The sequence below is a fragment of the Xenopus laevis genome, chromosome 3S (genome assembly GCF_017654675.1).
Source record: "Xenopus laevis strain J_2021 chromosome 3S, Xenopus_laevis_v10.1, whole genome shotgun sequence".
Classification (NCBI taxonomy): domain Eukaryota; kingdom Metazoa; phylum Chordata; class Amphibia; order Anura; family Pipidae; genus Xenopus; species Xenopus laevis.
In genome coordinates this window covers 5,354,046-5,379,958 of record NC_054376.1, presented here as the reverse complement: position 1 = coordinate 5,379,958, position 25,913 = coordinate 5,354,046, and the positions used below count along the sequence as shown (strand labels likewise).

Below are 25,913 nucleotides of genomic sequence, written 5' to 3'. Positions count from 1 at the left end.
CTGCTTAGGAAAGATTTGAGAAAGGTTTCTAATTGTTTTCCTAAGCAGAAGAACATCAGCCTCTTTCTTTCTCCTGACAAATTCCTTGACTACTTGGTGGTCAGACTGGTCAGAAACGGACCAGCAGGTGGCGCTGTTGGAACAAAATTCATTCATATTAACAGCACATGTATCCCTTAATATCTTGGAATAAAAATAAAATAAATAATGAATGTAGATGACAAACGTGCTTAGAATAGCACTCTCATCAATTTTACATTCACTTATTGTATAGGTTTACTTACCCTTTAATGGAATGCTTCTATAGAAACATTATTCCTCTTCTGCTATAAACAAAGAAAGGGCAAGTTTCAATGCCTGAGTTGTTGAACTGCAGCTGGTTTGTTGCTCTACAACAGCTGAAAATTCGAGTCTCTATCTCTTTTAAAGTGACCGCCTCTACCCTTGGCGCCCGGTGTCCACCTGCACAGTTTGGAAACTCAAAATACTTTTCCAAATTCCTTTTTTTTTGTGCTTGAAAATACTTTTGGATCTTTCTGCTTTTCCTGCTATACAGTTTTAGCCCTGCACTGTCTCTGTAATCTGGCATGATATGAACATTTCTCTCCCACAGGCCATTCTGTTCTCTGTGCTCCAGTATTTTAGAGTATCCTCTGAACCCTCCTACTTCCCACCAGCTGTAGGATGAAATGGGCCAGCAGCCCACAATGACTATTCATTTTCCAGTTGCTGCTTTACATTAGAAATTTCATTCATATCCAATAGACTGTGTTATTGTTATACTGACTTATTCTCTCTTGGGTCTTTTATCTACTGCTGAAGTCAGTCGGCCTCCTTTACAAACACTGGGCAAATTAGCAGCCAATCAGCAATTAGCATTTATCATTACAGTGCAGTAAAAATACCTTGAGAAACACTGAATTTGGACCTCTGCATTTTTTTTTTGTTCATAATCAATGGCATTTTTAAATTTCTCTCAAATTTAAATATGCAAATTAGGATTTTGATCCAGGTTCGGCATTCGTGCAAATCCCAGACCGAATACTAATTTGCAAATATCAATGTGATTTTATTCGAAAATATGCCAGTTTTTTTTGCATTTGGCTCAGTATTCTGAATTAGGAAATAAATCCTAATTTGCAATTTCAATTTAAATAGTCAATTTAAACTTCGTAGCCAAGATGGCGATGCCCATGGCCGCGTACTGACGTCATTGCACCATGCTTCAGAGCGAAGGACACCGAAGACCTGGGTTCAGTTTCCGAATATAGGTCCTTCTTCCTATATGTCCTTAATTCTTGAATTTTCAACAAATATGTCCCTTGGGATTCAACTGAATGAAGCCCTTGGACCCGGCTAAATTCTCAACCAATGAAAATCAAATCAGTGTTTGGTTGCAGACGAACTTGCCCAGTGTTGTGTGAATGAGTTACGGTACTTAACATGTAGAAAAGAGAACGGAACAAAACAGGTCAATTGTGAAAATCATATTACGAGGAATGATGTTGTGGAACTGGACATAGTTCTGAAAAGGATTCTATTTCTGGGAAACTGTAAAATTCCTCTGTAGCCCCGATATGAAAAAGATACAGTGAAGAGAATTTTATTGATATAAATACTAGTTCTTGTAAATCTCGAATTTCAATTGACACAATCCGTGTAATATCTCAGGAGAGACCCTCATAAAGATATAAGAAAGAACACTGTACAGGATCTACTCTACTCATATTAGTACCTGCCTGGTGATTTAAGGCATTGTATCTTTAAAATAAATTCAATGAAAACTAATAAACTATAGATTAAATTAAAGGTGAACTTCCCCTTTAAAATAGCCTGATGTTATACCAATGTATCATGGCAATAGCCCTTAAAGGGTAAGTAAACATTTAAAATAAGTGAATGTCATTTACATTCATTATTTATTTTATTTTTATTCCAAGATATTACGGGATACATGTGCTGTTAATATGAATGAATTTTGTTCCAACAGCTCCACCTGCTGGTTAGTTTCTGACCAGTCTGTCCACCAATTAGTCAAGGAAGTTGTCAGGAGAAAGAAAGAGGCTGCTCTAATGTTCTTCTGCTTAGGTATAATTTGAGAAAGGTTTCTAATTTTTTCTTATTTTAAAGGTTTACTTATCCTTTAAGGCATAAGTTGCTGGGTGCCCAATATTCTGCTTAGGAAAACAATTAGAAACCTTTCTCACAAAGGAAGTTGTCAGGAGAAAGAAAGAGGCTGCACTGATGTTCTTCTGGTTAAGAAAACAATTGGAAACCTTTCTCAAATCTTTCCTAAGCAGAAGAACATCCGCCTCTTTCTTTCTCCTGACAACTTCCTTGACTACTTGGTGGTCAGACTGGTCAGAAACTGACCAGCAGGTGGCGCTGTTGGAACAAAATTCATTCATATTAACAGCACATGTATCCCTTAATATCTTAGAATAAAAAGAAAATAAATAATGAATGTAAATTACAAAAGTGCTTAGAATAACACTCTCATCAATTCTGCATTCACTTATTTTAAAGTTTACTTATCCTTTAATGAAAGTCACTTTAGTATAACATTTTACAGCACAGGTCTGTTTTCTTATCCCTTTAAAGGGCAAGGAAAGTGCACGTCTCAATTTATAGGCACCCCCTAATGGAAATAATCACTATCCTGAGATCATGGGCCAGCAGGTACTTTTCCTATGAGTAATGTCCTGACATATGCAAGGATTTCCCAGAGAGCCGTTTGCTTGTATAGTATTGAACAGTCCTGGACAGCCCCAAGGGATCTCTGGGAAATCTGAGATGCAGCATGGAGAAAAAGTATTTTGGTCTGGTGTGGCCCCGGGGTCCAAGGATCATGATTATATTCACTTCGGGGGGTGCCTAACCCCCAGTGAATTGCACTCTGCTTGCCCTTTAAAACCAGATACAACTTTAATACATGCGGTTAGTTGATGCTTTAGAATTACATTTTCTTAAAATATTTGAAAAGAAATTTTGGGGATAAATTCTCCTACATATTCATGGTAAGAAATGTGAAAGCATTAGGCACAGCAATGATTTAAGCCATAGAGGTTGGGACTGGCACGGATCTGACTCAACCGAAGGATCATTAAACAGAAATGATCACCTATAATTATAGGTAGGGAATAATGAAGTCTTAACCTCCCAGAGGAGATCCACTGCCAGTTATCAGCATACATTTAATAGCTCTTTAAGGACACAGCCTTCTGTTAGCCTCATCAAGCATAAAAGCCCATCTACATATCATTGGCTGGTACTGACATCCTAAAGAAGGACGTGGTATATTTAAAGGCTACAGTAGCCAATCTACCCAACCAGACTCATGGCTGTTTTTATTATAAAGCCAGAGAGGGCATTTGTAGTAGATGTTATAATCTTAGGAGATAAAAATGTTGGTAAAAACAAAGTGGAAAACTTTATCCAAGATCTGGTCATGACTTTCTTGGAGAACGAAACCAACCCACATTAAAATTGCAACTTTTAGGACTCTCACATAGGGACACTGCCCCTTCCGCAGCCGTATCCCCTGGTGACCACTTTACCTTTCTTCATGAAAAGTTGTGCAGCAAGGTTGGCAGCCCCCATCTACATTGGCAGGAGTATATGCACTGATTTCTTGATCCATGATCTCCACCAGAAGATGTCCATCAACACCAATGCTCAACTCTGTGTGTAGAGAATAGGCACTGGGGACAAATAATACAATGGAAAGGTGAAATTCTGCAGTCACTTAATCCTTCAGTCCTTCAGCTCAGCCTGGAGTTAAGCGTTCCCCCTAAATGTGGCTTCTTCTTGATCCATAAATTGACTCAATAGTAAATTAAGAGACACAACAGAGCAGTATCAACTCCCCATTGGCTCATTTCCCAAATCTGCTTAATTAGAGGCTTGGGTTGTATTGTATTGGTACTGCTAGTTCCCCCAGTGTGTGTGCTTCTGTCCTTCTCTGCCCCTGTGCTGCTCATATTACTGTATATTCCCCAGCTGTGGATTTAGCCGGTGTTATATCTTATCTCTGTCTGCCTTTCTTTAAAGCCAGGTGAACATGCCCAATGCTCCTCCTCTATGGTAAGACCAAGAACCCTTAAGAGCACTGTCCCCCTTTTCTCTTACACTTCCTGACACACTTGTGTGCCCCTGACTCCAGGGCTTTCTCTCCAAACCTTGTCCAGTCTCTCTCTCTTTCTCTCTTTGCATGCAGTGTGGCCGCTATATTGTGTATTTGTTCTGGTGTCTTCTGAACTGTGAAGCTGTTGTGTATCACTTTTTGTAACTGTAAGCTTTACTTGGACTCTATGAATGCAACAGAAAGGCCAGCCCATCAGATATTGTAGCTGTGGGCCAACCATTCTGGCATATTAATATGAGAAGAATGGAACAGACAGGACACTTGCTGGGAATGTGGTCAACCATGTCTTGTGCTCTAGTTGCTAAATTTAAACAGAGAATCCAGGTGAATTGAATTAATCCCCACCCCAGAATCCAAACGTTTGGTTAGATATAGAACAATATTAGTCATTCAGCCATTTATTGCCAATATATGTTTTCATCCACTATCTCACCATAAATGGCCATCAACAAGGTCTTTCAGGTATATCCTATTGACCAAATAGGCATTTTCCCCAAATCTTCCCATAAATGGACTGAGCTCCCATCTGCTCCATCCTGGGTAGACTAGCACCACAGTTTTGGGACCACTACTCTAGAACATTTAGTAATCCATCACTTGCATTGAATGTGCAACTACAAGTGAATTTCTTGGCAGAGTGTAGACACTATTTCCAGGGGTAGCCCAAACCATTCTTACCAGTACTCTTCCAGAGCACAAAAGATCAAGTTTTACCACTTTCCATGGAAGATGTCTTGTGGTTTCTTTCTTCCTCCTTTTTTTGATGTTCATTTCTACCTGCAGGGGTTTGTAAATTGTCTCAAAAAGATGCAGAAGGGTATTGGGGTGTTAACAAGGGAGATGACATGGAAATAATATGACTTTTTTCCAGTGAGATTATTAGTTGAGTTAGTTGATACAGAACAAAATGACAGGAGATATTCAGGAGATTCCTTATACTCATGTCTTCTGTAAGACCGCCTGTAGCTGGATTGCCCCTTGAATGTATTAGTGCCCCTAATACAGGATAGATGTATAGGGTATTGGTGGAATGTTAACCAGTTTCAAGAGATATAATAATCATTTGACATTAATGCTATGTGAATGAAATCCCTACTCAGAAACAACCCAAGCCACTATCTGGGTGATACCCAAGTATCCATGAAATAAACCTATTCAGTTTTATTCCAATGCATTATGGTTCAAGACTTGAGTGTGTATTGGAAACACTGACATAAAACGCTGGGATGACCATTTGGAAATCCCATTCATATTAAAGTAGAATCAAGTTCTAGTGGGCTTGAACCAAAGCAAGGAAGAGCATTCTGGAAAAGGAAAGGTATACCCATTGGAATCCACCATGTCACAGCCTATCAATGTAAAATAGCGCTTGGTATAAGCTCTCTAGTATTACAAATAAACTTAAGACACTGTTCTCCTGGGAACAGGTAGGCTTGTCAACAAGCATATAGTTCTGTTCTTTTGGATGATATCAAAGCTAGAAAGGGAATCAAGTCAGCCTCAGGACAGAACAGAGTACAAGACAGGACAGGTAAGACATAGTGAAGCAAGTGGTCTCCAAGGTTCTTTAGGCCACATCTTCTCTGTAACCGCCTCCTATATGTCTCTGGATTCCAGAATGTCGAGGAGAATTCCCGCATCTCCATCACCTTCTTCAGGCTCTTCCGAGTAATGAGGCTTGTGAAACTTCTCAGTCGTGGAGAAGGGATCCGGACTCTGCTATGGACTTTCATCAAGTCTTTCCAGGTAACTGCTAACCTTATTATTCACTCGATTCTAATGCTCTCCGGTGGTGTGTTAGTCATTTTATCAAGGTCTGCCAACCCAATGTTCCTCAGTTTAATCAAGAATCCTGGTTTGTAGTGTGTTCTTGAGACCTGACCTACTGATCTGCTAGAAATGAGTGACTCTCGGACTTGAAGTCACTCTGCTTTACAGAGAATCTGTGCAGTGCCCACCAGAGGAGGGGTGGGGGATCTTTAACAGTTAATCATTAGCAGTGAATGCAATTCTAAACCATGGGAGAGATGAAAGCATGGGTTGCCCTGGCACGTAGCCTTCTATTGGTTTAGGGAGGTCCACACAGGGACCTCTTTGGGACTGGTAATGTCACACTGATGCCAATGGGTTTGCATTGCATGGATAACTGATGACCAGCAAGAACATCATGGATTCTTACATACAGGCTGATACATTAGATAGCTTTAAGAAGGGATTGGATGGTGTTTAGCAAGTGAGGGAATACAGGGATATGGAAGATAGCTCATAGTACAAGATGATCCAGGGACTGGTCCCATTGCCATTTTGGAGTAAGGAAGGATTTTTCTCCCCTCTGAGGCAAATTGGGAGGCTTCAAACTGGGGTTTTTTGCCTTGCTCTGGATCAACTAGCAGTTAGGCAGGTTAAAAAAGAGTTCAAAGGTTGAACTTGATGGACGTGTGTCTTTTTTCAACCTAACTTACTATGTTACTTGTGGATGTTATATTGACCGGTCTACACAAAGTTCAACAGTGACCCCTGCCAGGCTGTCTGGGAACTGCAAGGAATCAAACAGTGATTTCTTTTCCTCTTTTTGTTAATGGGGTCAGCTCATCAGTGCACCACTGTGATAATTTGGTCCAGTTCTAAGGAAGGATGGCAGGGTGCAGATAAAAGAGACCAGACCATGAGAGAGAGAGAGAGAGGATTCAGAATTAAGGATCAAAGATGAAACTGGTTTATTATGAGAATCATTTGGACTAAGGTGCAAATATTCACAGTGATGGACAGGAAGCCAATGTTCCATAGAGCTTACAGTCTGGGAGTTGTAGTTAAACAAGAACTGGAGGATGGTGTGCTGCCTGACACTGATAGAAAGTTCAATTACTGTAGATACTGTATTGGCTATTCCAATAGCCAATATTTACAGCACAGTTTCTTAATTGGATGATGATTCTCTTCCACCTGTTATTTTAAAGGAACCTTCTCTCCTAAAAGAAGTTGCTTGTCCCATGTGTTGCCGCCATTTATTTCGGTGCTAACGGTGTCCTTTCTGTCCTGTTGTCTACAGGCTCTCCCCTATGTAGCGCTGCTTATTGTCATGCTGTTCTTCATCTACGCGGTCATTGGCATGCAGGTAAGGAGTCACACCTACTATTACCTTTGATGCAGGGCTTTGTCCATTAAACAAGGCCAGATACAAGGGATCCTTGGTGGTGGGGTCCATAAAGAATGGTGCTGATTCTGTATTGACGTAAATGTTCTATAATATTTATTCCCACCACCTAAACACCATGTGACTCCCACCTTAACAGAAAGCTGTAGATCATTGTACATTTTCATAATGGGGCAGAAAGGTTCCTTCAGTAATTTTGCCTCTTCCTACAGGTTTTTGGAAAAATTGCACTAAATGACACCACCTCACTCAACAGGAACAATAATTTTCAGACTTTCCCTCAGGCAGTTCTGCTTCTCTTCAGGTAAGTTCCAAGAGTAAGTCCATCCCCAGCAAGTCTTCACTTTCACCTTCACCAATCAGGCTTGCCTTGCCCATTCCTTGTATAGAACCCAATTTTGGGCCTCTTGTATTGCTTTAGCACACCTACTCCATCCCTTAAATAGAACCCAAACCTAAGTCTACTGCAATTGATTGAAGGAAGACATTTAACTGTAGGGGATATCTAGACCCATGATGAGGAGTAGCAGGACCTGAACCATAGGTTAAGAGTTATAGTTATAGGATGATGTTCCCACCAGTCATAACTGATTACAGCTCACAGGTAGGACACACCTGAGAAAGATGAACTTGAACACCTTGCATGGAGAACGTTCTCATCTCAACCTGATATAAATGTCCATCTTCTCCTAGATGTGCCACGGGTGAAGCGTGGCAAGAGATTATGCTCGCCTGTCTCCCTAATAAGCCGTGTGCTCCCGAATCCGAAACCAGTGAAGAAAAGTGTGGCAGCAGCTTTGCCGTCTTCTATTTTATCAGCTTCTACATGCTCTGCGCCTTCTTGGTGAGTCTGCGGTGTATTCTGCTACCAGAAACCTTCCTGGAGGGTGAAGGAGGCTGTTTTCAGGCCAAAAGTACTTTACAAATATACATGAAAACTACAGATGCTAGGCTTATCAATCTTATACTGGGTAAAGGTCCATTTCCCAGTTGCTCGTCAGGTCTGGGATGTACTGGTGCCTAGTAAATCCTTGGGGTGATATTGCCAACCAGCAGAGATACTTAGGGGCTGATATGGCCCATTTCATGTAAAATATTCCTTATAGTTTAACTGGGAGTGGGATTACTAGTAAGCAAGACCCAGACTTGGTAGAGGGTAACTTCCCCTTTTTTTTCTTCCTTGCAGATCATTAATCTATTTGTTGCTGTCATTATGGATAATTTTGACTATCTGACACGGGATTGGTCCATATTGGGCCCTCATCATTTGGATGAATTTAAACGTATTTGGGCAGAGTATGATCCTGAAGCCAAGTAAGCAATCACTGCCTGACCATTTGGGGCACAATACAGGGGTGTCAGGCAATGACCTAGAAATCTAGTATGGGCACATACAGCCAATCAGGGGGCTAGACTTAGCTAAATTTGCTGGAGAATACAGGAGTGAGTTGGGCACTGTCCTAAGAATATACAATGGGCACATACAGCCAATCAGAGGGCTAGACTAAACTAAATTCGGGGGAGAATACAGGATGAGTCGGCCACTGACCTAAGAATATACAATGGGCACATACAGCCAATCAGAGGGCTAGACTAAACTAAATTTGGGGAAGAATACAGGGGTGAGTCAGGCATTGACCTAAGACTATAGTATGGGCACATGCAGCCAATCAGAGGGTTAGACTTTTCTAAATTTGGGGAAGAATACAGGGGTGAATCGGGCATTGACTTAAGAATATAGTATGGGCACATGCAGCCAATCAGAGGGTTAGACTTAGCTAAATTTGGGGAGAATACAGGGGTGAGTCTGGCACTGACCTAAGAATATACAAGGGGCACATACAGCCAATCAGAGGGCTAGAGTAAGCTACATTTTAAGAACCTATTATATTGCATGAAATGTCAATTTAAGATTATATACTTTTTATACTATCACTGTATACATCGTAATACATGGATTGACTCACTCTCTGTGCCTAGGGGTCGCATCAAGCATCTGGATGTGGTGACCCTACTGAGGAGGATTCAGCCCCCGCTGGGCTTTGGGAAGCTGTGCCCACATCGGGTGGCATGCAAGGTAAGGCGTCACTCAATGTTTTATTTTCCTGATTATCTTATTATATTTTATAGATTTCTGTTTCTTATGATAGAAATTGTGAAATACAAAGGAAATAGCTCAATTAGCCCTTTACTTTGATATAAAAAAACAAATGAGATCATGTTGTGGGCCAGGAGCCACTTTCCCCCTTCTGTTCCATTTGTATAACCACATTAACATCCATTTATCCTATTAATGTTAATCTGACTGTGATTGCTGTCGCTGGGATAATATAAAGTAGGGAAAGCAGGCGCCACACTCGGCTAAACAGTGACATCTGCTGGTGGAGTGGCAAATATACCATGTTATTTAAAGCAGTGATATCTGAAGGGATAGTTGTCTTTTATTTTGCAGTTTGCCAAAATGAAATATTAGGAGGTGAATTGCTATGATACTATAGAGATACTAGAAACTATGGCAGCATAGGTATCCCCCGTACAAAGCACAATTCAGCAGGAACAGTCCCCTAAGTTTGCTCATAGTCTGTACAGAGAGATCCCATAAAACTATGGCAGCATAGGTATTCCCCTGTACTAAGCACAATTCAGCAGGAACAGCCCCCTAAGTTTGCTCATAGTCTGTACAGAGAGATCCCATAAAACTATGGCAGCATAGGTATTCCCCTGTACTAAGCACAATTCAGCAGGAACAGTCCCTAAGTTTGCTCATAGTCTGTACAGAGAGATCCCATAAAACTATGGCAGCATAGGTATTCCCCTGTACTAAGCACAATTCAGCAGGAACAGCCCCTAAGTTTGCTCATAGTCTGTACAGAGAGATCCCATAAAACTATGGCAGCATAGGTATTCCCTGTACTAAGCACAATTCAGCAGGAACAGCCCCCTAAGTTTGTTCATAGCCTGTTTATAGAGATTCCATAGAACTAAGCCCACATAGTTTGAGCTTGGCTGCCAATTACATTACTTTTATAATGAGGAATATCTATAATTATGTGGATGTGATGACCTACAGTTGCAATAAATACTTGTTATAAGCATGAATTAACATTTTAGCTATTGACCTTCTGATCTTTCTGACCATTTGGGATATCAAGTAACTTCACTACACTGTGTAATAAAGAAAAAATTCCTCTTTATTCTTTTTCATTTCAGCGCCTAGTGGCTATGAACATGCCACTGAATAGTGATGGGACAGTCATGTTTAATGCCACACTCTTTGCCCTAGTAAGGACATCTTTGTGCATCAAAACAGATGGTAATTCTCATCTTCTATTTTTTGTCAGATATGGTGCCTGATAATAGTCTCTGGGAAGGGAGTGTGACATTTAGGAAACTTACTTTAGAACAGTTTGCATTAGAGCAAGCCCAGTTTATGCTGTAGGTAAAAGCCCCCAGTAAGTCCTGTTTTAGTGTTGTAGTAGTATTATCCTTTATATATTTATATTGGTTTGTTCTGTCTGGATTGTCCTCTTCCTGGTGGCCGGTGTTGTCCCGTCTTCTTGTAATTATATCCTCCCTCCCCGTCCATTTCTTTGTTCCCTCATCAGAAACAATATTTACTCGATCCGTTCCTCTATTTGGCTCTAAACCTGTGTCCCCCCTCTACCCACTGCAGGGAACCTGGATCAGGCCAATGAAGAGCTGAGAGCCATCATCAAGAAGATATGGAAGAGAACCAGCATGAAACTTTTGGACCAGGTGGTGCCTCCAGCTGGGGGTAAGTGGTTTATTCCAAACCAACAAGTTGGCTGAGTGATCTGTCCCTATTGAAGCTGCCATTATGAACTTTCAGATGATCTGATTGATGGTCTCCAGGTTGGTTGAAGTCCTACTTGGAGCTTCTACAATAAACCTTTGTCAACCACCTTGTAGGTACCACTGAGCCCTATGACTATAATGTTCTGAAAGGTTCCAGCCTAGCCCAGAGTTATTACCCAGAAGCCTTTGTCCTTTGTTGTGTTGCCTCGGAGCATTTATGTGGCCCTGACAGGTCTCCATGGGGCCACAGTATGATCATTTGTCATTCTCCGCCTCCTAGGGGCAGGTCATCTGCTTGTAGCCTTTTATTAATGCTATATATCAATTTTCTTTCTCCCCTGTAGATGATGAGGTCACGGTGGGAAAGTTCTATGCCACCTTTCTGATCCAAGAGTATTTCCGAAAATTCAAGAAACGCAAAGAGCAAGGGCTTGTGGGTAAACCTTCCCAGAGAAACGCATTGTCACTGCAGGTACCCAAACTTTCTAGGAAAGGGAAATTTGCCTGCTAATGACAAATAAGAGCTTGCCCACTGTTTCACATTTGGTTCTTCTCTTGCCTACAGGCCGGCCTGCGCACTCTGCACGACATTGGCCCCGAGATCCGCAGAGCTATTTCTGGGGACCTGACAGCTGAGGAGGAGCTGGACAAGGCAATGAAGGAGGCCGTGTCTGCTGCATCTGAGGATGATATCTTTAGGGTGGGCGATAGAAATATCTGTAACCGAAGCAAGAGTGGTTGTGCGTGTGGGTCATAAAGGATAAGTAAACCTTTAAATAAGTGAATGTCAAAGTGATGAGAGTGCTATTGTAGGCACTTTTGTCATTTACATTTATTATTTATTTTCTTTTTATTGCAAGATAGTACGGGATACATGTGCTGTTAATATGAATGAATTTTGTTCCAACATCGCCACCTGCTGGTCAGTTTATGACCAGTCTGACCACCAAGTAGTCAAGGAAGTTGTCAGGAGAAAGAAAGAGGCTTCCTTGACTACTTGGTGGTCAGACTGGTGGGAAACTGACCAGCAGGTGGCACTGTTAGAACAAAATTAATTTATATTAACAGCACATGTATCCCTTAATATCTTGGAATAAAAAGAAAATAAGCAATTACAAGAGCGCTTAGAATAACACTCTCATCAATTTTACATTCACTTATTTTAAAGGTTTACCTATCCTTTAATAATGGTGAGATGGTTAGCTTACCTGACTAGATATATCTAATTTCTCTAGAGGGCTGGAGGGCTCTTTGGGAACCATGTTGGTTATTACCAGAGTGAAGTCCGAAGTGGGTTTCCTCAGACCTTCACTACCCAGCGGCCTCTGCATATCAACAAGACGTCGGGCGGCCCAGGGGATTTGGACTCTCCTTCCCATGAGAAGTTGGTGGATTCTACCTTCACCCCCAGCAGCTACTCATCCTCCGGCTCCAACGCCAACATCAACAACGCCAATAACACGGCCCTGGTGCTCCTGCCCTGTTACCGGAGTACCGTGAGCACCGTGGAGGGACAGAGCCGGCCCGTGGCCTCCCGTGGCTCCTGGAAACTTGGATCTAAGAGGTGAGAACTCATTGACACTATAACTGGCCATACATGTGCAGATACTATTGTACAAAACAAAGCTCCATACGATAATCTGTTCATGTGCAATGGCAATAGGTGGGCCTTGAGACTGAGCAGGTTTTATAGGCTGGTGTATGGGGGCATCACCAGATAAGAAAGTGAAGGGCATCTTTCTATAGGGTGGCAACTACCACAGCACCCAGTAATGTAGAGAGACTCCTTCCTTTCTATATAGACCCTAGTAATGTGGGCAATGCCATAGCTCCCTTCCAGACAATCCAGTAATAACAGGGAGACTCACCCTTTTTTCCAAATGACAATTTTGGAAGAGTCACTTTGCTCTTTCTCTTTCTTCCTCGCTGACCCAGGACATGCCAGTGCGAAATTTGGGGACGGTAGGTACCACCTTCATCATCTCCCATTATTTAAAACAACATAATATGGTGGCCCAGCAGCCACAGGGCAGGGTCAGACTGAGCCAGCAGGACACCAGTATAAAATCCAGTGGACTCCATGGCTCCCGCTGACCCAGGCCTGCTCCCTCCAGCTGGAAGTGCCAACGCCCCCCTGACCATAATTGTGGCCACAAGAGGGAAGGAAGTTGTAAGTGCGATGCCCTAAGGGGGGTGTCAACATTTGGAGGAGCTGACTGGAGTTTGCGACTGGATGGGGGGCCCAGGTGGCAGCCCCAGACACCGCTGGAGGGTCTGCTCACAACCTTAACTGATAATGATGACCAGGGCACATAGGTCTATATGTATGTATCAGTAATTGGGGACTCAACCACTTGCATTGGGCCTTTTTAACTTCAGGGATGGCAATAAATCTCTCAGCATGCGCTCATCATCATCATCATCCCCTCAACAAAATACAGTTATTGTGACCATTAATCTAATGCAGTCACGTAAAGGATAAGTAAACCTTTAAAATGAATGAATGTAGAATTGATGAGAGTGTTATTCTAAGCACTTTTGTCTCAGCATGCGCTCATCATCATCATCATCCCCTCAACAAAATTCAGTTATTGTGACCATTAATCTAATGCAGTCACTTAAAGGATAAGTAAACCTTTAAAATGAGAGTGTTATTCTAAGCACTTTTGTCATTTACATTAATTATTTATTTTCTTTTTATTCCAAGATACATGTGCTGTTAATATGAATTAATTTTTTTCCAACAGCACCACCTGCTGGTCAGTTTCTGACCAGTCTGACCACCAAGTAGTCAAGGAAGTTGTCAGGAGAAAGAAAGAGGCTGATGTTCTTCTGCTTAGGAAAGATGTGAGAAAGGTTTCTAATTGTTTTCCTAAGCAGAAGAACATCAGAGCAGCCTCTTTCTTTATGGGTCATTATGGGTTATACTGGTAAGTTCTATAGAGCGCTAGGGAGCACCATGGGGTTTAAAATCCAAATAAACTCAATTAGGGATGCACCGAATCCACTATTTGGGATTCGGCCGAATCCTTTGTGAAAGATTCGGCCAAATACCGAACTGAATCTGAATCCTAATTTGCATATGCAAATTAGGGGTGAGGAAAGAAAAAGTGTGAACATTTTTTTCACTTCCTTGTTTTGTGATGAAAAGTCACATGATTCCCCTCCCTGCCCCTAATTTACATATGCAAATTAGGATTCGGTTCGGCCAGACACAAGGATTCGTCCGAATACGAATCCTGCTGAAAAAGGCCGAATCCTGGATTCGGTGCATCCCTACACCCAATGTATGAGTAGGTTCTGCAACAAGAGTTCTCTAACAGCCCCTTGTATTGTGTATTGTACAGCTCCGTGTCCAGAGACAGCCGCCTGCCTATAATCTCTCGGGAGGAGGCTTCGCAGGATGAGACGTACGACGCCAGCGAAGAGGTGGAATATAACAGCGAGCCCAGCCTGTTGTGCTCAGAAATGTACGTATGGGAAAGTATTGTAAGGATTGGACAAACATTAGCAGATATGAGAGTAATAACATTTAAAGGGGAAATTCACTTAGGGAGGACAGACCTTCTAGGAGACCCCTGCAGAAATTCAGTCCCAGCATGAAATATTATCAAGGGTTGCTGGGTGTTACTCTCCCTATCGATGTTCAAACATCTCAGGACATTTAACATTGAGACCAACTGCAAAACTGCTCAGACCTCAGTCTGCAAGATGCTCTCTAGCTTCTGTAAATCTATGTGCTCTGGGCTCACCTGTTCCAAACTCCCTGCAGGTTCTCCGATCAGGACGAGGAAAGCCGACAGCTGACCCCCTCGGAGGGAGAAGTGGAGAGGGGGCTTTGCCTGTCCCCCAAGAAAGGTTTCCTGCGTTCAGCTTCTTTAGGTAACATTTTTTTATCCTGTCTCTCAGTGCACCCATAGCAAGTCACCCTGCCCATCTTAAATGCTCTGCCCAGTTACCAATCAGCAGCCAGTCATCTAGACGTTGGTCCTTATACATTTACAAACGACAGCTTCTTCAGTCTACGCTGGGACAGGGCTGCCAGATCTAATTTTCAAATCCAGCCAAAGTCGGCTACAAAACCAGCCCAACACTAGCCAAGATGCACTTCAAAGGTAGCCCAAAAATAGGCCAATATGTGCAGTGAAAAAAAGTCTAAAAAAAATGAATGAATATATGTGAAAATACGCCTTTTTCAGTGTTACAGTGTTTTCTACGGAGTAAGATGTGAAAGATTTGTCCGTCACCAGGGGTGTAACTATAGAGGGGGGCCCAGGAGGTATAGGGGCCCCATAAGGCTTTAATACACATACAATATCAATAAATATTGGTAAAACAGTTCAACCTCTAGACATTTCGGTGGCCAGTAGATTTTTGCCCCAAAATTGTCTGAAATTGAGGAAAGTCACTGGAAAATGGGAGAATGCTTAAGAGGGACGGGAGACTAGGGTTCAAAGCCCAAAATCTGGGAACTACCGACTTCTAAACAAGTCAGTCCCGTTGCATGCTGGGTATTGTAGTCTTACATTCAACTTGGCAGTTGACAAATTGTCAAACAAAAACTACTAGGGATTCACCGAATCCACAATTTTGGATTGGCCAAAACCCCGGATCCTTCGCAAAAGATTTGGCCGAACTGAATCCGAATCCTAATTTTCATATGCAAATTAGGGGCGGAAGGGGGAAACATTTTTTACTTCTTTGTTTTGTGCCAAAAATTCACGTGATTTCCCTCCCTGTCCCTAATTTGCATATGCAAACATGGATTCACTTCAGCTGGGCAGAAGGATTTGGCTGTATCCGAATCCTGCTGAAAAAGACCGAAAAATCCCTAAAAACGACATTACCCAACATGCATTGGGAGACGCAGGCTTGGCACATTAGGTTAAGAAAAAAACTTTGGCTGGTTTGCAAAGTAAAAACCAGCCAAAGGCCCAAAAAGTAGCCCAAATCTGTACCTTGGCTAGTTTGTACTTTCAAAACCTGCCTGGGCTTTAAATTAGTAGCCCAATTTGCCTGTAAAAGCGCCAACCTAGCAACCCTTCGCTGGGAGCTGTAGTTCACCTCATTTAGTTAGACCCTGACAATGAGATTGTCTTTGCAGGAAGGAGAGCGTCGTTCCATTTGGAGTGCCTGAGGAGGTATCGGCACCAGGGGGCGGAAACGTCGTCGCCCAAAACGGTGTTGCCGCAGCTTCATCTGGTGCATCATCAGGTAGGACAATCACACAAGGCTTTAGTGGCTGGAGTAGAGCAGAACTGCCAGGCCTACAGCATTAGAAGCCACAAGGTCGCTGGGAGTTATAATTTGAAGGGGAAATGCACCCAAAATAAAAAAATAGAAATTCTGGTTTATTGTATATGTTCCTTTTATAATTCTCTTTCTTCGCTTACCAGGCGTTAGCAGTGGCGGGTCTCAGCCCTTTACTAAGGCGGAGTCACTCGCCCACAGCCTTCTCACGTCTCTGTTCCACGCCGCCTGCCACGCCACGCCCCCGAGGAGGCTGGACACAGCAAACCGTGCCAATGTTACGGCTGCATGGAGAGCCAGGCTCTCGGGAAAACCTGAACAGTAGCTTTCCTTCCATCCACTGCAGTGACTGTAGTATAGAGCGTAACCGTCCCACCTCCCTTACAGTCCCCTGCCACCCACGGGAGCAAGGCAGGCAGCACCATGGCAGCGCCAGCAGTTTAGTAGAAGCGGTAAGTCACCTGACTATCAACACTGGAGTAAACACGGGTCTCCCCAAATATTAACCTTTTGGTAACCTAACCCCCTGGGTGGAGTGCCCTGCCAACAAGTATAGTGGAGCCCCAATGAAGAAAATATGGCCTCGTTGACCATGACCCTAGTAGTCCATCCCATTATGATGAAACCATGCCTATTCTCCACAAACCCCTGCCCCATTGTGACCCACAAGTTGCACTTTTACTTCTTCCATGGGGCCCTTGACACCAGTAACCCTCCCACTAGTATTAATTTATTTAAAGGGGGACTATCTAGCAAGCACTTCCTATCGCATTTCCTATCGTCTATTACGCTGGGTAAGAGGACTACTATTGTAGATAACAACATAACTAATAAATACTGTTGGTGTATTTTTATTTTATAGCTCTAGTTCCCCTTGAAATGTACTTGCTCACTCTAGCAACCAAAGAGTACTGTGAATGAGTCTGAACAGTAAGATAACATGCTGGTTGCTTGGGTCAGTGTCCCCTGACAACTTGATGGTATTATTTCTGGCTGGAGATAGAAGCAGAATAGGAAATACAATAAAACAAGACCAATTGCTAACTGGCTCCACTATATAAATGTATATATATATATATATATATATATATATATATATATATAGATATATAGCTAGATATATATATGTATATATATATATATATATATATATATATATATATATATATATATATATATATATATATATATATATATATATATATATATGCTATGATATTACCTTTATAGGATAAGCCAGTTGAAAACAATTAGAAACCTTTCTCACATCTTTCCTAAGCAGAAGAACATCAGAGCAGCCTCTTTCTTTCTCCTGACAACTTCCTTGACTACTTGGTGGTCAGACTGGTCAGAAACTGACCAGCAGGTGGCGCTGTTGGAACAAAATTCATTCATATTAACAGCACATGTATCCCTTAATATCTTGGAATAAAAAGAAAATAAATAATGAATGTAAATGACAAAAGGGCTTAGAATAGCACTCTCATCAATTCTACATTCACTTAGTTTAAAGGTCTACTTATACTATATATCATCTGTAATGCGTCCCCTTTACTATTACTGCAGGTGCTGATCTCCGAAGGGCTGGCGCAGTTTGCTCAGGACCCCCGCTTTCTCCAGGTAGCGACCCACGAGCTGGCCGACGCCTGCGACATGACGATAGAGGAGATGGAGACTGCAGCCGACAGTTTTTTGAATGGCAAGGCCAGCCCCAACGGGAAACCGTCACCATTCTCTAACCGCAGGGACCAGGGGCTGGACTGTGCGGGGGGTGGGTCAGAGGAGACAGGACTCTCACCGGAATACCAGGACAGTGATGAGCAGGAGGACTGCCGAGTGTATGTAAGCAGCCTGTAGCCACCAAGCCTCTCACAGAGCCAGGAAGATGCCCAGCTTGTCGGAGAGTGGATGTTTTCAGGGGGAGTTTTTGGGCTCCTTTCTCAGTTTCTTTTTGTTTTTTCTTTGTGTTCCTAAATGGGTTTGTTTCAGAAGTGCCTCACTGTTCTCGTAACCTGGTGTGACCAGAACAGCGTTCCTCATCCATTTAAGTTGGGGAGGGAGGGGGGGAGAATGGTGGCCAGAGCTGACTTTCTGTATCTCCAGAGGAAGTGGTTCCGGAATCACCTTGGGAGTCCAAACGTGGAGGTCCTTCACATCTACACCATGTTCCTTCTTCATCCATAATCACCACCGAAGCTGAAGGTCATCTGAAACCAGCTTAGAGAAGGTCAACTAATGGCCTCTCAGCTAGTCCCACCAGTGGTCCTATCCATCCAATGGCTGAGAATGAGAAATGGCCCAACGGAAGGGTCAATGGCTTCCAATCCATGTCTGAGAGGGTCTCCTGTACCTTCTGTAGCTCAGCCATCAAAGGAATCCCATGATTCAACCCACAATGGGGTTAAGGGGTGCAATGGGGGCGGGGCATGCATAGGGTTGCCACCTGGCCGATAAAAATTATGGTTGATCCCAGTGTTATTAATAGGAAAAAAAGCTGAATATATAGGAAGGCCTGTATTTTTTTCCTGAAAAGGTGGTAACCCTAGGCCTGCAAGTCACACAGATAGTGGTGTATACCAGTAGGCCGATCCAGGCAAACTCCTTGGGCCCAAGTATTTAGGAGGCCACCGAGCAGGGGTGGAGCTGGGGTGTGACAGGGGAGGAGCAGGGGTTGGATGGGGAGGGGCATAGCCTAGGGCCAATGCAGCCATTAATTCGCCTCTGAGTACCCCTCTTTATATACTTGCCCCCATCTGCACAATCAAATGTCCATGGCCCTGTAGCCTTAAAGGGGTGGTTATTTATAATTTAACAGATGGGAAGGGCTGCTTCATCACTCATATATAAATCATGCCCCTTTAATATGCTGGACTGCAGCATTCCCATGGGGTTACAAGGGCTTTATAGAGAAGAAAATAGAATTATATAAATGACCATGTCTACATTGATGCACCCTTAATCCTCGGCCTGCAGCTGCCAAACTGGACAAGACTGGAGCGAGTTGTGGGTCAAGGAGAGTTAAAGGAACAAAATGTTAATTTTAATAACATTAAAATGATGTACTTTGCCTTTTATCTGGTGTTAGAATTTGTTCTGAAAGATACCCGGTTTCCGTTGAAAAACCTGCCACTGGCAAGTTTGTTGCTTCCAAAAGAAATCGAGCAACAATGTGTGACAAAGCAAGAATCTAGAAAAGAGGTGTGAGCAACCTGGCCGTTGCTAAACTACAACTCCCATAATTCTCAATCATACACATAGGAGCCACCGTATTGCAGTCGAAAATCCTCTACAACTGACCACTAGAGGTGATGCTGTTACTGATTCCAGAGAATTATAACACTATAATCAGTTTTTCCTCAGTTTAGGCAATGAGCCCCTTATACAAATTCTACCTGTGGGCATTAGGATTGCTACCTGGGTGGTGTTTTATTGGCCTGGCTGGTACAGAAAGGCGCTAATTGCCCCCCAGCACTTTCTAATGAAAGTCAGAAAAGGAGCAGTGACCCTTCTGAGCATGTGAAGATAAACATGAAAAATAACTAATGCAGCACTCACTAATATCCTGTAAAATTGACGAGAGTGTTATTCTAAGCACTTTTATCATTTACATTCATGATTCATTTTCTTTTTATTCCAAGATATTAAGGGATATATGTGCTGTTAATATGAATGAATTTTGTTCCAACAGCGCCACCTGCTGGTTAGTTTCTGACCAGTCTGACCAGCAAGTAGTCAAGGAAGTTGTCAGGAGAAAGAAAGAGGCTGCTCTGATGTTCTTCTGCTTAGGAAAACAATTAGAAACCTTTCTCAAATCTTTCCTAAGCAGAAGAACATCAGAGCAGCCTCTTTCTTTCTCCTGACAACTTCCTTGACTACTTGGTGGTCAGACTGGTCAGAAACTGACCATCAGGTGGCGCTGTTTGAGCAAAATACATTCATATTAACAGCACATGTATCCCTTAATTTCTTGGAATAAAAAGAAAATAAATAATGACTGTAAATGACAAAAGGTCTTAGAATAGCACTCTCATCAATTTTACATTCACTTATTTTAAAGCTTTACTTATCCTTTAATTGATCCATCTTCCTGTTATTTCATATCACTTTAAGGGATATGCCCAATAATAAACCCCCAACTAAATACATTTAAAACTGTTTTATATGGCTTCAGTCTCATAATCACAATTTTTGCTAAACCAATACAATAATATTTAATTTCAAAGAGTCCTCTGGGCTCAGCTGGATGATAACTCCCAGTCTAAACTGACCAGGGGATGCTTGTAGTTTAACGCAAACTAAATGGCTGTAGGTTGAACAGGGCTTGCCATTAAAAAAAAAAAGGGGTCCCTTCTAATAATTGTTACACAGTATTTGTCCTGTTTTATTTTTTATGTTTTTGTACCCGCCCCTGAGGAGCCGGATGTGATGTCAAGAGTCCATATTAAATGAGCTCTTTGCTCTTCATATAACCAGCCCTGAGTAATGTCCTAACGCTGATTCATTTCCAACGTGATCATTGTTTTTTAACAACTTATTTGTCCTTTAAATAAAACTGGCGCTGTGACCCGCGAATGTCAAAAGATTGTAGCGCAGCACGATGTTTAAATTGCATTTATCCGCATGCCACTTCTGTTTGTGACTTATCTTTGGTTTTTCCCACCACCACAAGGGGGAGAAGTGAATTGAATTGGTCGTATCTAGGGCTGCGGGGAGTATCTGTGCCTGTACCGGGAGTTCTCACCTTTTTATGCTGATTTTGTAATGATGAAAAATGAATTTCTTTCTGGAGGTCAGGGAGAGATGGTGATACTGTTATTGGGGTATGCTGGGGGTCTGAGTACTCATTCAAGGGGAAGTATGCCTTATTGATAAGTAGGACTTGTCTTCCATTTATTTTCTAATAGAGAGTAAAGTATTAGGGCGTGGCTTATTGTATGCTAGGCAATAGTGATATGCGGCCGACCCGGGACCCGTGGGTTAGGGTCGACCTCGCAATGCTCCTCGTGGGGGGTGAGGCATCCGACTTCCGTTTTTATAGTGTCGCGTCTGCTCACCCCACCCCTTATATGACATCATCGGCGGTTCGGGTTGGCACGGGTCTATAAAAGGACCCCAGGAAGCAGGTGCAGGTATTAACAGGGTGGGTTAGGGTCGGGTGCGGTTCAGGGAAACCCTGACCCGCACATCACTACTAGGCAAAGCCAGTATAGCAGAGCAACATGGCAGCACCATTGCCAACTACCAGCTGCTGTTAAAATATAACTGCCAGCACCCACTGCCACTCCCACTCTGGTTTTTATTAGCCACACCCCCTACATACCCAGAACATGCCGCAGACCACAAGGTTATAAATACGGGTATCTCCTTATAAAGGGTTTAAAGGATAGGTAAACCTTTAAAATTAGTGAATGTAAAATTGATGAGAGTGCTATTCTAAGCACATTTGTAATTGACGCTCATTGTTTATTTTCTTTTTATTCCAAGATATTAAGGGATACATGTGCTGTTAATATAAATGAATTTTGTTCCAACAGCGCCACCTGCTGGTCAGTTTCTGACCAGTCTGACCACCAAGTAGTCAAGGAAGTTGTCAGGAGAAAGAAAGAGGCTGCTCTGATGTTCTTCTGCTTAGGAAAACAATTAGAAACCTTTCTCACATCTTTCCTAAGCAGAAGAACATCAGAGCAGCCTCTTTCTTTCTCCTGACAACTTCCTTGACTACTTGGTGGTCAGACTGGTCAGAAACTGACCAGCAGGTGGCGCTGTTGGAACAAAATTCATTCATATTAACAGCACATGTATCCCTTAATATCTTGGAATAAAAAGAAAATAAACAATGAGCGTCAATTACATCAATTAATACTCATGAATTTTACATGCACTTATTTTAAAGGTTTAATTATCCTTTGTGTATTTGCAGTTTTATTGTTGTCTATGGAGAAGGCATGTGACATTAAACTCATCAGACTCATCAAACACAAATCTTGTTCACTTTTACCCTAAAACCTCATGCTCTAAATGGGACTAAATGGAAGATAAACAATACTTATGTAAAGGATGTATTCTTAAAGAAACAGTGTGAGTTTGAGCGGAGCTCTGAATATATATAATTGCTGCGCAGACCTGTGCTACATATTTTGATACATCATGATCACATGGTTCTGATTATGTGTTTTTTTTTTTCTTTAAATAAAGAGTATGTATCTGCGTATAGATTTCTAGTTTACGATGCCTGATTATCTGCTGGGGGATTCTTTCCCATTGGACCCCACAACTTATATTAATCACTGCCTTAACCACCCCCACACTTTTCATGCTACATCTGGAAAATATACTTAATATATTCCTTACTATAAAAAGCGTTTCATGCCCATCCCATTTCAACATTATATAACATAAGTATCCACCCCCGCAGTGCAGTACTCATTGTTCCTGTTACCCCTCCCACGAGGAACTCCTGTAGCATTACTTCCAATTTCCTTTCTAAGTCATTTACTTCTCTCCTCAATTGATGCAACTGGGTGTGTTCTACCAGTCTGCCCTAATCACCTGGCTTCTTGGGACCCCAACCCTGATGCACCTTTAATTTAACCTGCTGAAATAACTTTCCAAATCCTTCTTTAAGCTCACAGGAATTCTTTCCCAGCAGCTTTGCATAGTGCCTCTCCTCTAATTGTTCCATAGTGCCTCCCCTATGCCCTATCTCTGCACCCCAAAATACTCTTATAACACCTTGTCTACCCCTTTAATTTAATACTTGCATACATACTACAGCGGTCCAATAACTCCACTCTGATTTCCTTATAACTCCTCCCCTATCCCTTTTAATAACCCTCCTTTAAATGTCTGTATTCCTTTAACTGTCCCTCTAAATCCTAATCATTCCTCCCCATGCCGTTACCATGACTCCACCCCCAAATACTCTCAAAATTTCTCTTTTGGCTCCAAGAATAACTAGGGTTGCACCGAATCCACTATTTGGGATTTGGCCGAATCCTTGGTGAAAGATTCGGCCGAATACCGAACCCCAATCCTAATTTGCATATGCAAATTAGGGGCAGAAAAGGAAAAGTGGAAAAAAATCTTATTTTGTGACAAATAGTCGTGATTTCCCTACCGCCTCTATTTACATATGTAAATTAGGATTGGGATTTGGTTCAGCCAGGCACAAGGATTCAGCCGAATCCTGCTGAAAAAGGCCGAATCCTGACGGAATCCCAAACCGAATCCTGAATTTGGTGCATCCCTAACAATAACCCGCCCCCAAAGAGCCGCAAACATAGCAGAGATTTCCCAGAAATGTGTGTAAGCACTGGTGGGAAATATATGACCTTATTAGGAGCTAGCTAAACTATAACAGGCCAATTAGTGGCCCCAGATATGTACCCCACGAAAAAGATGCTCCCACCCATCGTTGCATGCCAGGGGACACCCTGTTTTTATTAGTCAGCCCGTGCCGGCAGTATGAGCACTACCCAGCATTAACGCATAGCCCGAATGCAGCATTGTGATTGGCTGTTAGCGCAAATTATTTTACGATTATCCCGATTTTCCTTCTCATGATTGTACGTAATCCCGTAACGCATGATGACGCTGGAGAAGCCATCTTGTCCCGAGCCATCCTGCCAATCATCCCTTAGGTCTCCCAGGATTTAAAGGCCAAGCGACAAGGTTCAGCTCTGGGGTAAGACGTGTAAAAAAAATCCTCCTCTTCCCTTTCCCTGCACGTGCATCCAGTCTCTGGCAGAATGGGCTCTGAAATAAAGATGTTTAAGGTTGATCTTTGTTTGGGACAAATGTATATTTATGTAAGATTGCATTTTTACCTAAGGAATGATGTTGTAAAAATGGCTAAGAAATAAAATTTATTTAAAAAATAAAATAAACATGGCTGTGTTCTCAGATTATTCTCTCCACACACAGACTATGAGCAGTTTAGGACTGTTCCTGCTGAATTGTGCTTAGTACAGGGGATACCTATGCTGCCATAGTTTTATGGGATCTCTCTGTACAGACTATGAGCAAACTTAGGGACTGTTCCTGCTGAATTGTGCTTAGTACAGGGAATACCTATGCTGCCATAGTTTTATGGGATCTCTCTGTACAGACTATGAACAAACTTAGGGGACTGTTCCTGCTGAATTGTGCTTAGTACAGGGGAATATCTATGCTGCTATAGTTTTATGGGATCTCTCTGTACAGACTATGAGCAAACTTAGGGACTGTTCCTGCTGAATTGTGCTTAGTACAGGGGAATACCTATGCTGCCATAGTTTTATGGGATCTCTCTGTACAGACTATGAGCAAACTTAGGGGCTGTTCCTGCTGAATTGTGCTTAGTACAGGGGAATATCTATGCTGCTATAGTTTTATGGGATCTCTCTGTACAGACTATGAGCAAACTTAGGGACTGTTCCTGCTGAATTGTGCTTAGTACAGGGGAATACCTATGCTGCCATAGTTTTATGGGATCTCTCTGTACAGACTATGAGCAAACTTAGGGACTGTTCCTGCTGAATTGTGCTTAGTACAGGGAATACCTATGCTGCCATAGTTTTATGGGATCTCTCTGTACAGACTATGAGCAAACTTAGGGGCTGTTCCTGCTGAATTGTGCTTAGTACAGGGAATACCTATGTGCCATAGTTTTATGGGATCTCTCTGTACAGACTATGAGCAAATTTAGGGACTGTTCCTGCTGAATTGTGCTTAGTACAGGGGAATACCTATGCTGCCATAGTTTTATGGGATCTCTCTGTACAGACTATGAGCAAACCTAGGGGACTGTTCCTGCTGAATTGTGCTTAGTACAGGGAATACCTATGCTGCTATAGTTTTATGGGATCTCTCTGTACAGACTATGAGCAAACTTAGGGGACTGTTCCTGCTGAATTGTGCTTAGTACAGGGAATACCTATGCTGCTATAGTTTTATGGGATCTCTCTGTACAGACTATGAGCAAACTTAGGGGACTGTTCCTGCTGAATTGTGCTTAGCTATAGTTTTATGGATCTCTCTGTACAGACTATGAGGCAACTTAGGGACTGTTCCTGCTGAATGTGCTTAGTACAGGCAGGGCTGCCATCAGGGGGGGACAGGGGGGAGAGTTGTAGGGGGCCCGAGGGTAAGGGGGGCCTGGCCACACCACACTTACTTGATTAGCCGGGCTCCCCATCTTTCTGAGAGCTGCTGACTTCGGGAAGGCATGGACGTTTAAGGGGCTCTGGCCATTAAGGCTGTGGCAGTAAGAAATATAAGAACAGGCACAATGAGCTGCTTTCCGTTTCTAGGGTCACTCCGCTTAGCAACGCCTCTAGAAAGGGACAGCAATGTATTTGTAATAATAATCAAGAAAAAGTAAACGTCCCTTAAGTTTGACCTTTAATTTGAAAATCTTTCTAGAATTGTTTTATTTAAATAATAAATCTCCTGCTCCAGTGACAGTGACGATATACAGGAGCCTCACTCACCAGGAAGTCCCAGCCAATCACCGCTCCCCTCATTTGCATATTCTTCTAAGGGGACTTTCCGGTGTCACTGCTTCCCAGC

General features: G+C 42.5%; 1 protein-coding gene across 13 annotated transcripts in view; it reads left to right on the top strand.

The window, feature by feature from the left end:
* cacna1c.S (calcium channel, voltage-dependent, L type, alpha 1C subunit S homeolog) overlaps positions 1-19,438 on the top strand; it is a 233,288-nt gene extending 213,850 nt beyond the window's left edge. For 6 of the 13 annotated variants that reach the window (XM_041587927.1, XM_018254824.2, XM_018254826.2 and 3 more), the window contains 17 exons: positions 4,051-4,083; positions 5,762-5,890; positions 7,194-7,259; positions 7,511-7,602; positions 7,992-8,142; positions 8,485-8,612; positions 9,279-9,375; positions 10,509-10,611; positions 10,972-11,073; positions 11,459-11,586; positions 11,680-11,814; positions 12,350-12,678; positions 14,462-14,584; positions 14,887-14,996; positions 16,219-16,328; positions 16,511-16,816; positions 17,931-19,438. In XM_041587927.1, coding sequence (XP_041443861.1) covers positions 4,051-4,083; positions 5,762-5,890; positions 7,194-7,259; positions 7,511-7,602; positions 7,992-8,142; positions 8,485-8,612; positions 9,279-9,375; positions 10,509-10,611; positions 10,972-11,073; positions 11,459-11,586; positions 11,680-11,814; positions 12,350-12,678; positions 14,462-14,584; positions 14,887-14,996; positions 16,219-16,328; positions 16,511-16,816; positions 17,931-18,221 — 2,433 coding nt within the window. In that variant the 3' untranslated portion in view covers positions 18,222-19,438. Of the gene's footprint in view, positions 1-4,050; positions 4,084-5,761; positions 5,891-7,193; positions 7,260-7,510; positions 7,603-7,991; positions 8,143-8,484; positions 8,613-9,278; positions 9,376-10,508; positions 10,612-10,971; positions 11,074-11,458; positions 11,587-11,679; positions 11,815-12,349; positions 12,679-13,049; positions 13,077-14,461; positions 14,585-14,886; positions 14,997-16,218; positions 16,329-16,510; positions 16,817-17,930 lie in introns of all 13 variants that reach the window. The other 7 variants (XM_041587921.1, XM_041587922.1, XM_041587924.1 and 4 more) reach the window with 3 other exon arrangements.
* The last annotated feature ends 6,475 nt before the right edge of the window (positions 19,439-25,913 follow it).